The sequence below is a fragment of the Vipera ursinii genome, assembly GCF_947247035.1.
Source record: "Vipera ursinii genome assembly, chromosome: Z".
NCBI classification, from domain to species: domain Eukaryota; kingdom Metazoa; phylum Chordata; class Lepidosauria; order Squamata; family Viperidae; genus Vipera; species Vipera ursinii.
This window is the reverse complement of record NC_139517.1, coordinates 17,846,774-17,862,834: the sequence shown is the minus strand read 5'-3', so window position 1 is coordinate 17,862,834 and position 16,061 is coordinate 17,846,774. Positions and strand designations below refer to the sequence as shown.

Genomic DNA, 16,061 nt, shown 5'->3' with positions numbered 1-16,061 from the left:
TGATTTCGCTTAATAGCTGTGCCCAAAAAGTTATAAAATGGGGCAAAAATCACTTAACAACTGCCTTGCTCGGCAGTGGATATTTTGGGCTCAATTGTGGTCATAAACTGAGGACTGCCTAATATATCTTCGTCTCATCGATTTGCTCTAGGGCACAGGTGTCAAACTCGCATCACGAGATGCATCGCGACGTGTTGTGACTTTTTTCGTGTTGTTGGAGCTGGGTTTGGGCGTGGTCTCCACATGATGCAACTGGCCCGTGAGCCGGCAGTTTGACACCCGTGCTCGAAGGGCAGTTCATAGGTAAACGTAGAAGCTGGTCAAAAACTGACCTACCAAATATCTAAAACCAGTGTTTGTGGTTTTTTTTTTAAATCCAAGCTAAAAGCTTTGAGAACATCACATAATTCAGGGGTGTCAAACTGCGGGCCGGATGCGTCATGGCAAAACCGCGCCCACCCCATTGCTGGCAATGGCAAAAAAGTCGCGATACGTCACAACACGTCACGTGATGTTGCGAGTTTGACACCCCTGACATAATTTTACAATGCGGATACCGTCTCAAGCGGCCTCTCTTCAACTGGCAAACCTGAATATACTAAATTAGAGTTTGCACCAACTTTAGTACAGCCTTAGAAATAAATTGGCAGATGTGATTCACCTTTGAAATGTGGCGGGGTCAGGAGAACTATTGCTCTGATAACAACCTGGAGAAAATCCCAGTTTCAGTCATCATCTCCACCTAGGCTGGGAAAAAGAAACTTATGCCCTGGAAGGATGCTTATGTAAGCACCATTTCTCAATCGCTGCTACTTCCAGATTTGTGGTCTTCAGTTCTTAGAAATCCCCCAGCCAGCAGTTACCGCCAAGAACATCAAGGGTTGAACTTTGCAAATCTGGAAGTGACTGGAGGTTGGTGTGGATGGTGCTGAGCTACTGCATCAACCAGCAATCTCGCACTGGGATCTGGTTTTTGCACATCACGTCAGCCTTAAGCAGCCTTGAATGACTGGTTTGGTTTTGGTTCACAGCGCTACATAAACTCACTGGGCTTTTTAACTACTGTGGTTTAATATGCTGCTTAAGTGCAGGCAAAATAAATTTTCTTCTAATAATCATGGTTTGGGAGGATCTATGAATGACTTTTATATAGAAAGCTGGTTGTTATCTGGGATTAAGGACAGGCAAAACAAAATATCTTGGTCACACTATATGTGGATAAATAACCAATTACCATATTAAACATCAAGTGGGTGGTGTAAAAGGGGAGGGGTTAGATTTGATAAAAGGTGAGAGGTTGTGAAAATTTCCACATGTGAAACTTGAGCAAGAACACTAATAACTGGCAATATTTACATATTCTTTCGTCCATCTACATGTATTCTTATTTAATATTTGGGGTTCCATTGACCTTCCTAGCAGAATCACATCTGCCATCATCATGATAACCTACAAAAGCTTTTAATCACTACTACATATTTTATAGAATGGAAAAGCTGGGAAATAGCCTTTTAAAGATTGAGCTACCAGAGTCCTGAAGAATAAAGCTATCAATTATTCTTATGTGTGACATAGTTTATAACAGGTGATAAGAGATTATAAGCAGAATACTCTGCTCATATCATGCTTTTGGGTTTTCCAAAACCTTCCTTATTAACTAGAAAAAACAACAATATAGATTGGTTAAGTTTCTACTTTGATGTCAAATGGCTTTTTTTAATAGTTCGTAATCACCACCTGTTATTATAAATATCAAGAAAACAAGGAAGCATTCTTTAAAAAAATAATTATAATTATTACAATTCAATAATCAGTTATGATACATTCAAGACGTAACCAGGAACTTCAAAGGAATAATTTTATATAAATTAATACATCTCTCTCCAAAACATTTTTCTTCAACTAAAAATGTATAGAAGCAACTAAAAATGTATAGAAGCTACTAGAGACTTTGTTAACCAACTCCGGGTTAAAAAAAATATAGCTGAAATATATAAAATGTAAATTGTCAAATTTTGGATCCAGATTCTTGCCCTCTGATTGGTACATATGAAAAAGCTTAGCCATGAAATCAGACTACAGAGGTGAAGAAATTGGACTGATATTTTCAACTGTATGTTTAGCAATAGTTTTTTCCTTAATATCCTTCAAGCTGCCCCTCTGATAAAACAGCCAACTCCAAGTCCCAGTTCCATAATAAGCAAGGTTGGCTGGGAATCATGGGGCTTGTGATCCAAAAGATTCAGAAGGCTACCACATAGGATGGAGCCCTTGTAACACTTGGCGATTTCAACATCAACTAATGCCTGTGAAATAGAACTGCAATATAGAACTTAACATCGTATTTAAAAGCAATTATTTCTCACATATACTCATTACAACAGCCACATTTCCTTACTTTCCAGATCAAAGAAGGTAGTAGTAGTAGTAGTAGCAACCTAGGATTGTATTTATTTAGAAAACAAAAGCCTTGATATTTTCTCTCATGTTACCCCTTCATATAATCAATACATTCTTATCTCATCCAGAATGTTTTGGCCTGGGCTCAATCTTACTACACTATTATATCCCCAGAGTCACCAGTTTGAAATTGCTTCAAACTTATGAACAATGAGGTTCCAGTTCACGCCAGGCTTTAAAATGCCAACAGAAGAGCAAAAGCAACGTTCTTCCTCCTTTAGAGATGGAAAACCCCAGCCAGCCACTTTCCTCCAGAATCCTCAACTTCTATGTGCACATCAATTGTTATTTTTATGTGGAAGAGGCTTTTCATTCCTAACCATGGAGTCCCAACTTCTCTTTGCTGGTGGAACCGGAACACAGGGGAATGTTGTCAGCGGCTTCTTCCAGAAGAGACATGGAAACCCCATAGAGCCTCTTCCAAACTTTGTGCCGATGATCCACTGCCAGGCAAGGCTCCAAGATGGCTGCCATTTGAGAGATTCTTCGCTGGAAGCGGCAGCGATCACGAGCCATTTCCTCCCATGGGCCCCGACGGGCAGCCCGAGAGGCATAATCCCAGACCACCAGTGGGTGGACAGTGACCGCTGGGGAGAATCGGACCTAAGAATGGAAGAAAGAAGATGTGAGCTAACGAGGCTGATATTTCTGGGCAGGCGCTTGTTGCTATAAATCAAGTACGCAATTATATTATACCACACACTCTTTATATTTATTTGACTTTTGTCTAGCCTTTATTACTTTGTAAGTGCTCAAGTCAGGAAGCATAAGTTTCCTCTTATTTTCCCCACATCGATAACCCAGTGAGGTGAGCTGGGCTGAGAGAGTGACTGGCCCAAAGTCAGCCAGCCAGCTTTCATGCCCATGGCGGAACTAGAACTCACCATCTCCTGGTTTCTAGCCAAGTACCTTAACCCCCATGCCAAACTACACCAATGTACTTCTTCTGTGTCTAGATCAAACATTAAACTGCCAGTATGAAGCCACCTTCCTGGCTTTGTTGTTGGCCAAAGATAAGTCACTATCGTTACATGTTTCTGGTAGTATCCAACATACCAGCAGATGGGCCGGACTCTGCATCTCTCCATATTCGCACAGCGTGTTGTTATCTGCTAAGAGCATCCACTTGGTTTTACTCCCAACTCTCAACCTATTCAGGGTCCTCCAAGTAGTATAAGGGAGGTTGGATCCTTCAGCCATATCCTCTTTTAATGTTATTCCTTGCATGATGGTCTCCTTCCTCCATCTTTTAATTCAATTTTGTTCTTTATAGTTACGCACTGTAGTTGTTGGACTGAGACGTGTGGAAACTCAAGTTCCAAACGACCTTTAATTGCCAAATTCACTAGGAGGTGACTTTAGGCCAATCATCTCTCACCCCAACTATTTCACAATGCTGTTAGGCGGACACAATGAACACAAAAGCATTTTGTGTGTTCCCCTAGCTCCTTTACGGAAAAAAGAGGGGAATAAAACATTTGTTCATCTGACTCATTTTAGCTGGTTTCCCACTGTTTCTTCTCATTGATAAAGTCCTTTTCATTTCATTTTATCCTTGCTATAATCTGAGATTAGAGCTATATCCCATTTTTCTTCTTGGAGCAGTGCAAATTAAATAATTTCACTCTCCCAATAGATCCATGAAGTCTGGTGAGCTAAAAGGTAGCCACTGGCCTCCAACACCTAGGAAGCCCCATGAGCTATAACCACCATAATTCATGATCGCCTGGTTCGCCTGGTGCGCCAGTTGCGGCCCTATCTGGACCGGGAGGCCTTATGTACGGTCACTCATGCGCTCGTGACCTCTCGCCTAGACTACTGTAATGCTCTCTACATGGGACTTCCCTTGAAGACTACTCGGAGGCTCCAACTGGTACAGAATGCGGCCGCGAGAGTTGTCTTGGGAGTTTCCCGGTACTCCCATGTTACACCTTTGCTCCGTGAGCTGCATTGGTTACCAGTTGTCTTCCGGGTAAGGTTCAAGGTTTTGGTTATGATCTTTAAGTCCCTACATGGCATGGGTCCGCGATACCTCGAGGACCACCTGCTGCCGGCGTCGACTCCCCTCCGCCCTGTGCGCGCCCACAGAGAGGGCCTCCTCAGGGTGCCTCCTGTCAAGGAATGTCGACTGGTGGCCCCCAGGGGGAGGGCCTTCTCTGTGGGTGCTCCGGCGTTATGGAACCAACTGCCGGTTGAGCTCCGGACGGCATCAGACCTCCGATCCTTCCGTCGCGGGTTGAAGACCCATTTATTTGAACTAGCGGGTCTGGCCTGATGGGGGTACATGGGTTTTTATAGGCTTGTTTTATTATTCTTGTTTTAACTTGGGCATTGATTTAATTGTCTTTTAATTTTTGTATTGTCATTTATATTTATGCCCTGTGAACCGCCCTGAGTCCCTTTGGGAGAAGGGCGGTATAGAAATCTCAATAAATTAAATTAAATTACATTAAATGATTAACACTCAAGCTAATCCCTTGCCATGGTGGCATCTAAATGCGGTTGACTGTCTTTTTAACTTTTCCCTTAAGAAAAGAGATGCTGTTTTTCACCCACAATCTCCACCTTCCAAAAATAATTTTAAAACAGGGGCCCAGTCCAAGCTCAAATGAAATCGGCTGCTTTGTGCACTTGCTGTTTTTCATGCTCTTCTCCAGCGGTTTGTGCATTTAGTGTGTTAAACAAGGGCAGAATTTGCATCTGTCTGTGGACTTGGCACATTAGTGCGGAAGTGCTAGTAAGGCAAAAAGGAAGTAGAAAACAGAAAGCCATTTTTAATTTACAACAGGCAATCTCGCAATCTCTTAAAAGGAGGCGGGGGAAATGACTCTGCTAGACTGGGAAATGTCCGAATCTTACATCATTTGCTGTATTTCCCTTGGAAGAGTCTTGTGATTCATAGTCAGGCACAATTTTTTTTTAAAAAAAAATGACCTCCATTTCTTCCTAATTCAGGCACTAATCTGGTAACTGTAAATTAAGCATGTCACATCACATAAATCTTTTCCCTATTTGCTTTTCCACAGAGGTCTGCTCAATTGGAGCTCAATTGCCTGAAATTACTGAATAGGAAAGGCATTTTGTGCATGATAAAACACTTCACCTTTGATCCCTCAGGCATTCAGCCTTTCAACATGTTCTTTGAGGAACATCCTCCAAAAGGATTTTCCTCTACTACTGGTATTTGTGCCTCTGGCAGATAAAACACACAACACTTTAATGACTACTCTACAGGTAGTCCTGTACAGGTAGTCCTCGACTTACAACACTTTATTTAGTGGCCATTCAAAGGTACAACATCACTGAAAAAAGTGACTTATGACTGTTTTCCACACTTGTAACTGCTGCAGCATCCCCATGGTCATGTGATCAAAACTCAGATGCTTGGCAACTGATTCATATTTAAGACCGTTGCTGCGTCCCATGGTCAGGTGATCACCTTTTGACAAGCAAAGTCAATGCAGGAGCCAGATTTGCTTAACCACCATGTTACTAACTTAACTGCAGCGATTCACTTAGCAAATGTGGCCAGAAAAGTCATAAAATGGGGCAAAATTCACCTCACAAATGTCTCGCTTAGCAATAGAAATTTTGGGCTCAATTTGGCTTGTATGTCGAGAACTATCTGTAGTTATTTTCCAATAAAATGGACCATATAAGCTAGAGCAGCGGTCCCCAACCTTCTGGGCACTGTAGGGAAAAGAATTCAGACCCGGGTCGATAGAGATGCTCTGAACCAGCCAGGCAGCCTCGTCTCTCCAAAAAAACTCCCTGAGCAACTGCCTGCTGAACTTTTATTCACCTCCTCTTTCTGAATACCAAATACAACATTACATAAATCCCATCAATCTCAAAAAAATAGAATACATAGTGTTAATTGGATACATAGTGATAATTGGATACATAGTGAGAACTACTCAGGTGCCTATAAGATCATTACAAAAACAAGATACTAAAAGATATATGTGAAAGCTTTATCATAGCGTTTCCCAAACCTCCCACATGTCATCCTGTGCGAACCAGGAGAGTGTGCTCATCACTGTAATTCAGGTAGAGGCCGATAAGAAACGTTTGGGAAAGCTGAAGGTTGAGAGGCCAAAAAATGGCCGTTCCCACAGGGCACCAGGGATCACTTCTGATGAGAAAGGTTTTTCCACGGACCAGAGTGTGAGTGGTTTTGTGTGCTGCCTGTATCCTACGGATGGGGCTTTGATCGTTTGTCGGACCGGTTGCTGGCATGCTGCGGCCTGGTACCGGTCCACAGCCTGGGGGTTGGGGACCCCTGGCCTACAGCCTGGTTAATTGAGGGACTGTCTGTCTCCTATAGTATTTGCCCAGTTAATCTGACCTGGCAGGGTTGGGATGCTCCAGGTTTCTCCACTTAAACAATGTTGACTATCAAGACCCCAGTAGCATGCCTTCTCTGCTGTTAACAACTGCTCTCTGCAATGAGGTTTTTCCCCAAGATCCAATTGGCCCCCACCCTAATGGTGTTTTGAAGGGCCCCAAAAACCTAACTTTCCATCCAGGCCTTTGGCAAGTGGGACTGAAGCCCTTTTGTTACCATCTGGGTTAGTTGTTTTTGGTATTTTGGCTCTTTTTTGTTTTACACTATTTCGTTTTGTTTCTCACATTTTGTAAACCACCCAGGGTCAGCAGGAGTCAGGCAGTATATTAACTAAAATAAATAAATGGAGCAACCCCCCCTCCCCGCTTTTAACCTCTGCAAGAAATTCAACTGATGTAACTTTTTAGACCACAGTACTACTACAAAAACAACAACTCAACAGCACCATGTATCATTTGTTCTCTTCATCACCATGGTGAAAACAGTTTTTTTAAAAAAACCACAAACATTTCCTCAAACATAATCGTGTGGGCAAGTCTTACATTTCAATCTGTCACAGCCAAGAGCAGAAATACAAGTGTTTGTGGCTCCTAATTAAGGAGCCATAAAAAAACAAAACAAAGGTGGATTTTGAAAATCCTCATTCCAATCACATTCAAAGAGCATACTTATAAATATTTTAGGACACTCACCTTCTTTTTCACCTGGATTTCCTGCTGTGAAACTAGAGGTATTTCTGCAGCGACAGAAGTGTTTTTCCCAGGACTTGGTTGGCAGCATAGGTAGGTCTCCTGATTATTATCAACTTTTTGGTCGTCTCTGGGCAATGGCTGCTTTGGGAGATCACACGATTCTTCAAGTTTAGAACTGGTTCTTGTCCGATAAGAAGACACGAGAGTTTCTTGATGGTTCTTGGGCTTCAGTGTATCAATGGTGAGGTCTGTGTGGGCCTGAATGGGTTTGGAAAAACAGAGTGGGTGGAAGGGTTGACTGTCCATGGACAGAGCTCCACCAAGATTCTCAAAAACAATCTGCTGTACAGAGTCCTCCTCTTCTACTTCCTGATAGTTCTCCAAGTCTCCTGAATTATTGCCATCAGAGCAAATTTTGCTCTTACTACTCTCTTCCATCTCATCTTCACTCCACCAGTCTTCTGAACTGTCATCGTCATCTTCTTCATCTTCTAATGGACTGTAGAATAAGGAGAGGACCAGGGAACTTTGGAAGCTACTGGGGCCAGTAGAGGAGTCCATATTGCACCTATCTTCATTCTCTCCACTCTTTTGGCTCATTTCTGGCTGTTCCACATCCTTTGAAGAATCAGGTGAACATGTTAAGCTTTGTTTCCCACATGATGGCGGATCCCGATTAGATTTCATGTTCTTCTCCAGTTCCTGGGGAACTCTGGTGATTTCCAAAATTTGGTCAAGGCCCTTATTAAAATTAAATTGTCCGTTAGCATTTAAACAGTCGGAAGTATTTTCCAAATATCCACAGAGGTCCAACTCTTTTGTAAAGATTTCAGGATGGTAAGTATCTTCCAACCACTTAGGGGAGACAGGCCCAGAACTTTGTGTAGTCACACATTCTATGTCCTTTTCTGAAGAACCTTGCCAATTATTTCCCAAATCAAATACTATTGTAGGACTTATTAAACACAGCTCAGAAATCCTTTCCTCTTCCAAATGCATGTTAGTTACTGCAATGCTGCTTGAATGAATCAAAAGTTGTTCAGTGTCTTCTCCAAAGTAGCCATCTATAACCAAACTTTCCTCCGAAAGGTACTTTGTATGACTCTCGAGAGGATGATATTCCAAACAACTGCCTTCCTCTATCATCATCATCTTCTCAGTATCATTTTCATTTCTTTTAAGTTCTCCGGCCTTCTTTAAGTATTTCATCTTTTCCAAGATAGGCAATGCCCTTCTGGCAATGCCCATCAAGACAGTCTTCACCAGGCTTGCAGGGAAAGGCTGCCAAAAATATAAAAATCTTCGCAACCAAACCATAGCCAACTCGATCATATGTCGAAGACCTGGAAATGTGCCAGCAGGGGTGGAGCTGACTGATTCAGGAGGTAGAATTTTTGCCATTCCAGGTCCAGAGGGATAACAACTGTTGAGGAGAATATTTTGGGGTTCAAAGGGTGAGGTGAACTGGCTGGCCACAATACAGGGAGCCATTTTAAATCTGAAAAGAAGCAGTCAACACTGGAATTTAGAGTAAGCACATGTAAGCTGAAACTCAAGATTCTTTGTCCCCAAAGGTGCTTTCTCAGGAGGCAACTGGACTTGGCTTTTTCTTTGAAAACGTTTTGCTTCTCATCCAAGACGCTTCTTCAGCGCTGAAGAAGCTTCTTGGATGAGAAGCAAAACGTCTTCAAAGAAGAAAAAAAACAAGAAAGTCCAGTTACCTCCTGAAAAAGTACCTTTGGGATAACTATGACCTGGATGACTGAGAATCTCCACAGACATCAAGATTCTTTGCTTTCTTGAACCATAACAAACTGCAAGTAGTTATTAACCTATGACCACACCGAGCACACAATTTTTGTTGCTGAGCAAGACACGTTAAGTGAGCTGCAGCCCATTTTACAACTTTTGGGGGCACAGTTGTCAAGTGAATCACTGCAGTGGCTGTTAAACAAATATGGCTTGTGGATTTTACTTGTCGGAAGCCAGATCACACGACCCCGGGGACAACGCAACTGTCAGAAATACATGCCAGTTGCCAAGCACCCAAATTCTGATCATGTGACATGGGGATGCTGCAACGGTCGTAAGGGTGAAAACCAGTTGTCATGGTACCGATAGATGAAACCAGTAAAAACAGAACTCCAAGGCAAAAGGTTTCCTTAAAGAACATACTGTATTGGCTACAAAGTATCAACATGGTCAAAAGTGAAACCAAGACTGAACTTCCCACACCAGTAATATGTCATAAATCACAATCCCCAATAAGGTACTTTGGCGGCTGGAAAGTTCAGCCTGCCAAAACCCCAGCAGCAAGGACCTTGGTTCCCACAGGACAATTTATTGTTATGTCTACCCTTAAAAGCACACATCCCCCCTCCCAACTGTGGCAACTGAAAATGAAGTTGCAGCATTGACACCAGTCCTAGGTCACTTTTTTCAGTACCGCTGTCATTTCAAACGGTCACTAAACTGTTTGGGTGAGGTTTATTTGCATTTTTATGAGGTTAGACCTGTACATCAAGTCTAGCACTGTCTGTCCTTTGTTTTATACAGAGCTCTTTCCCATTATCTGCTATCTGAGTCTATTTTTTAACAATATAGATGCTCAGGACTGAACACTACTACTGTCACAGACCAGTCAGTAAAAAAATGGTTTTTGACATGTTTTCTAAGGTGACGTTTATGTGAATGTAGTAAGTGAATGTGTTCATGCTGTAACTGAAAATCAAGCCACAGGTAGTCTTCACCGTATGACCATTTAATGATAGGCTTGGCAAAAGTGACTCACGATCTGTACTATATATATGACTGTCATGTGACTGCAATTATGGACCTTAGCAACCAAGTCACATTTACCACCTGTTGCATGCAGCATCCTGTGCCCAGGTGACTGAAATTTGTTACCTTTTTTGCCAATCTCTGGCAAAAAAAAAAGGCCTGTTGGGGAACCAAAATTCGTGTAATGACTATATGATTCACTTAACAGCAGTCATAAACACTGTCATAAAATCGCATATGATTTAACTTACCACAAAAATACTGGTCTCAGTTGTGGTCACGAGTTGAGGATTATCTCTTATTTTATTCTAGATATTCTGGTCTATAACTCCCAGCACCCTTCAATCCAAGATTTCTGGGCACTGGTGTTCAAGAACATCTGAAAGACCACAGGTTTCCCACAAACTTTCCTAAGCTAGTCTGGTTAAAACATCTTAACTTAGTTCAGAAAAATAACTGCCATTCTGGCACATTGTAATATTTTTTTTAGTATGACTAAAACACATGATATTCTTTCACTGCAAAATCTGCAAGAATATTTTATTTATTTATTCAGGAGGAAAACAAAGGCATTTAACGCTTGCTTTGTTAAGTCCTATTCCTGGTATCAGACCTCAAAGCCGGAATAACAGCGCTGAAAGAGACCTTGGAGGTCTAGTCCGACTCAGGAAGGAAACCCTACACCATTTCAGACAAATGGTTGTCCAATCTCTTCTTAAAAACCTCCAGTGAGGATTGAAAGAAAACAGGTTCTGGCATTTGGAAAATCACAACTCCAGCATTCTTTGGAAAACCAAAGTGGAGCAAATTTCCTTCCAGGGCATCCTGTTCTTTTGCTAATCCAATTCTTTCCAGCAAAGGCAGAAGAAGTTTTCAGAAACAAGGCTGGCAAGTGGAGGAATGGGGAAGGGAAGAGGCTGAAGACCACATACTTAGGTGCCTTACTCCCAAATTCCAGCACAATTCCTTCTGCCCCCTACCTGTAGTGCAATTTACCTCCCAGCTTTCTTAGGGAACATTTCACTGGTTGAGGTGTGTAGGCTGAATTCAGGCCGCACCCCAAACAAGTTGAAGCAAGTGCCCCTGAAACGCTGGCAACACCCCAGTCAGGAAGAAGAAGGGGGGGGCATGTGAGCATACATACACACACACACACACACACACACACACACAGTTCGGATGCTGAGTGTGCAGCTGCTGGGGAGAGAGGAGGAGAGACAACCCTTCTGACCCACAACAGGTTAGATCTGGAAATGGGGGGAGGAGGGGAGGAAAGGAAGGGAATATATTTAATGTACGAGAAGCAACAGGCATTTTAAAAAAAAGCAGAAGGGATTGCAAATGATTGCAGACAAATACGTTTGGAAAGTCGATTTCAATGATCAGAAGTTATCATTTGTACAAACAGCTTGGATTCTCCAGGAGAAGAAGTGAGAAGATCCTAAATTGAACACAGAGGAATATTATGGAAAGAGGGAAAGGAATTGTAAAGTGGCTTTTCCTGGATATTTGGTTCTTTCTGAAAGAGGAGAGTTAAGGAGGATTCAAGGAGAGAGTTTCCAGACAAGCATTTGGTGGGCAGCAAGCAGTAGCAATGGAAGGCCAGCAAGGGGTGGGTGGGTGGGTGGGTGGACTGGTGAAATTGGAAACTTGAGACAGGAAGAGGAGACTAATCTGGACTCGAAGACTCGAGTCCATAAAGGTCCCTACTCTAGAGCAAAAAAAACTTGGAATGTTCTTCAGATGAGGGATCTCAACTAACCCTTCTGGAGGGCACCAGCTTGGAGAAAGCCATCCTAGACTTTGGAGAAGCACAGAAAAGACTTGGGGGGAAAAAATTCACCTTTGCGTGGAAAGAAGGAGCCACAAATCAGAGAAGCGAATTCTATACCAATGATATTTTATTTATTTGATTTATATACCGCCCTTCTCCCGAAGGACTCAAGGCGGTGTAGAGGGCAACAAAAATAAGAATATTTTGATAGATCAGGGCAAAAACAACAGCATGTTACAGCCGGAGGGGGGGAGGCAGCAGGAGGCAAAGACCAACAACATCTCTAAAGCTCTTCCCAAAGGCTTTTTGAGGGGTTGGGGCCCAGAACCCGAGAAAGGCGACCCCCACCATGTTCGTGGCACCGCGAGGAAAAAAACAGTCGTTGTGAGAACCGCACGGAGCAAAGAGGGAGGATTCCCAACAATTAAAAAGGGCGGATGGTTTGGGGCGGAGGCCTGGGAAGGCAACCGAGAGGGCGGAGGTGGCAGGCTATCGTAATGCCAAGCCGGGACACCTGGCCGGCGTTTGGAGAACCAGGGCTTCTCGGGGAAACAGGCGTAGCCGCTGGGGAGCGCCTTGAGCACGTGGGAAACAGAAAACACGGGGAGGGGAGGCGGCTTGCAAACGCGTGCATTCGCCGGGAACGAGCGGCCGAGCCTAATAGGCCAAAGGGCCCAGGAGGCTAAGCGACAAATAAATTAAAGGCAGCATTTGGGGGTGGGGGGGGAGGAAGGGGGCTGCCCCCCCGCCCCCCCCCCCCCCCCCCGGGGAAAAGCAAGGTCTAAATCAGGGGTCTTCAAACTTGGCCCTTTTATGACTTGTGGACTTCAACTCCCAGAATTCCTCAGCCAGCTTTGCTGGCTGAGGAATTCTGGGAGTTGAAGTCCACAAGTCATAAAAGGGCCAAGTTTGAAGACCCCTGGTCTAAATAATGATTGAACCTTCTTACCTCCGGATTCTTAGCCAGTAATAAACTCGCTCCAGCATGTCACTGCGGGATAAAGGCGAATAAGCGACCGGACGGTGGGCTTTGCAAAACAGCAGCGGCTCTTCTCGGCACGAAGCATTTCGCCCTATCGAGACTGACCTTTGCTTCTTCTTCTTCTTCTTCGCCGATTAGAATGGAGTATTTCAGATGGAAGCGAAAGCCGCAGGCGCTTTATATAAAGGTCCGTTCCCAGGGAACAGCGTCATCGCAGTCTGACGACGTTAGGCCGGGCGTGGCCAGAGCCGGAGAGGGAAAGAGACGTGAGGGGGGGGGGTAGGCAACCTCGGCTCTTTTATGACTCGTGGACTTCAACTCCCAGAATTCCTGAGCCAGCTACGCTGGCTCAGGAATTCTGGGAGTTGAAGTCCACGAGTCATAAAAGAGCCGAGGCTGGCGACCCCTGGACGTGAGGGTTCTAGAAGGGAAGAGGGGGGGGGGGGGAAGTGAAGCAAGCGGTGACGTCAGGGGAATGTCCTGTGGCGAGAAAGCGCGGTGGTTGTGGGGGGGAGGGGTAATAGATGGAAGCTTACTGGGGATTTTCAAGGGTCCTTGGGTGCTCTCTGAGCTTGCTACTTTCTTTTTTTTTTAATTGAAAAGTTTTATCATACATTTTATCTTTAACAATCCCCCCTACCCCTCCCCTATCCCTCCCTCCCTACCCCTACCCCTCCCCTCTGAGCTTCCTACTTTCAATTGGGAAAATGTAACAATCCTAAACCAGGCCAAGTTCCAAAACTGTCAAGGGAATTTCAAGAAGCCTGGCACTCTTGACAAATCAGCCATCAATAGACACGTTAGGTAAAGGTCCCCCCCCCTCCGTCGTTTCCGACTCTAGGGGCCGGTGCTCATCTCCGTTTCAAAGCCGAAGAGCCAGCGCTTGTCCGAGGACGTCTCCGTGGTCATGTGGCTGGCATGACTAGATGCCAGAGGTGCACGGAACGCTGTTACCTTCCCACCGTAGTGGTCCCTATTTTTCTACTTGCATTTTTACGTGCTTTCGAACTGCTAGGTTGGCAGAAGCTGAGAGAAGTAATAATAATAATAATAATAATAATAATAATAATAATAATAATAATAATAATAATAATAATAATAATAATAATAATAATAATAATAATAATATTTGTATACCGCCCTTCTCCAGAAGGACTCAGGGCGGTGAACAGGGCAAACATATAAAAGTACAAAAATACAAAAGTTAAGAAAGAATTAAACGAGATGCCCAAGTTATAACAATAGGTTAAAATACATTTAAAACAACACTCACTCTGTTACCTTCCCACCGTAGTGGTCCCTATTTTTCTACTTGCATTTTTATGTGCTTTCGAACTGCTAGGTTGGCAGAAGCTGGGACGAGTAACAGGCGCTCACTCTGTTACCTTCCCACCGTAGTGGTCCCTATTTTTCTACTTGCATTTTTACATGCTTTTGAACTGCTAGGTTGGCAGAAGCTGGGACGAGTAACAGGCGCTCACTCGGGATTCGACCCGCCAAACTGCTGACCTTCTGAACGACAAGCTCAGCGTCCTATCCCACTGAGCCACCGCATCCCTTACATAGACGTTAACAACATCTATATAGACCACAGGTCGGCAACCTGCGGCTCCGGAGCCGCATGCGGCTCTTTGAGCCGTCTCTTGCGGCTCCCAGCCGCCCGGTGCGCGCGCACCTCTTCCAACGGGCAGTGGTGCGCGCGCACCTCTCCAAATGGAGAGTGGCACCGCCCGTTTGGAGAGGTGCACGCGCACCTCCCCGAATGGGCGGAGGTGCGCGCGCACCTCCCCAAACCTTTGGAGAGGTGCGCGCGTACCTCCGCGCGAATGGGCAGCGGTGCCGCTCTTTCAGGAAGCCCGCCTCGGCCCGTCTGTGAAGCTGCCGAAAGCGGCAGCTTAGCAGACGGGCCGCGGCAGCTTCCGCAAAGAGCGGCGCCCCTGCCCATTCCGAGAGGTGCGCGCGCACCTCTCCGAACGACCGGAGGTGCGCGCGCACCTCCCCAAACCTTTGGGGAGGTGCGCGCGTACCTCCGCGCGAACGGGCAGCGGTGCCGCTCTTTCAGGAAGCTGCCGCTTTCGGCAGCTTCCTGAAAGAGCGGCGCCGCTGCCCCTTCGCTTTCGGCAGCTTCCTGAAAGAGCGGCGCTGCTGCCCCTTCGCACGGAGGTACGCGCGCACCTCCCCAAAGGTTTGGGGAGGTGCGCGCGCAACTCCGGTCGTTCGGAGAGGTGCGCGCGCACCTCTCGGAATGGGCAGGGGCGCCGCTCTTTGCGGAAGCTGCCGCGGCCCGTTTGCTAAGCTGCCGCTTTCGGCAGCTTCACAGACGGGCCGCGGCGGGCTTCCTGAAAGAGCGGCACCGCTGCCCCTTCGCACGGAGGTACGCGCGCACCTCCCCAAAGGTTTGGGGAGGTGCGCGCGCACCTCCGGTCGTTCGGAGAGGTGCGCGCGCACCTCTCGGAATGGGCAGGGGCGCCGCTCTTTGCGGAAGCTGCCACGGCCCGTCTGCAAAGCTGCCGAAAGCGGCAGCTTTGCAGACGGGCCGTCGCCATCGGGCAACCGGGAACCGGTTCCATCTCATTTTTTTAAAAATGGCAGCCGCGTGCGTCCGCGCATGCGCAAAAAAACTTTTTGCGCATGCGCGTGCATGGACACACGCACGCGGCTCCCTCTTTTTTTAATTTGTGATGGAACCGGTTCCCAGTGGCTCTTTTTCTTTTTTAGGTTGCCGACCCCTGATATAGACTGTGCAAAAGAGACAGCAAGCACACGGACAACAGGCATTAATGGAAGAATGCAACTATCTTGCTGTTTCCTAACTTGGTCATGTTACCAAACTAGGGTAGCAAAGGAAACAGTAAACAGGAAGTCAAAAGGCTTTCAAAGCTGAAAGGACTATATAGCTCAGTCTTCCTGCCTTTGATATGGTTGCAGGTACTTTACATGGAAGGGAAAAAAAATTACCATATTTTCCGGCATATAAGACGACTTTTTAACCCATGAAAATCTTCTCAAAAGTCGGGGGTCATC

General features: G+C 45.2%; 1 protein-coding gene across 1 annotated transcript; it reads right to left on the bottom strand.

Moving 5' to 3' along the window:
* Positions 1-1,756: 1,756 nt before the first annotated feature.
* Positions 1,757-13,157, bottom strand: PPP1R15A (protein phosphatase 1 regulatory subunit 15A). The gene is made up of 3 exons (XM_083379106.1): positions 13,005-13,157; positions 7,501-8,998; positions 1,757-3,063 (listed from the first exon to the last, which is right to left on the bottom strand). Exons 1-3 carry the CDS (start codon positions 13,040-13,042, stop codon positions 2,776-2,778), a joined length of 1,824 nt encoding a protein of 607 aa, XP_083235232.1. The 5' UTR covers positions 13,043-13,157; the 3' UTR covers positions 1,757-2,775.
* Positions 13,158-16,061: the final 2,904 nt, after the last annotated feature.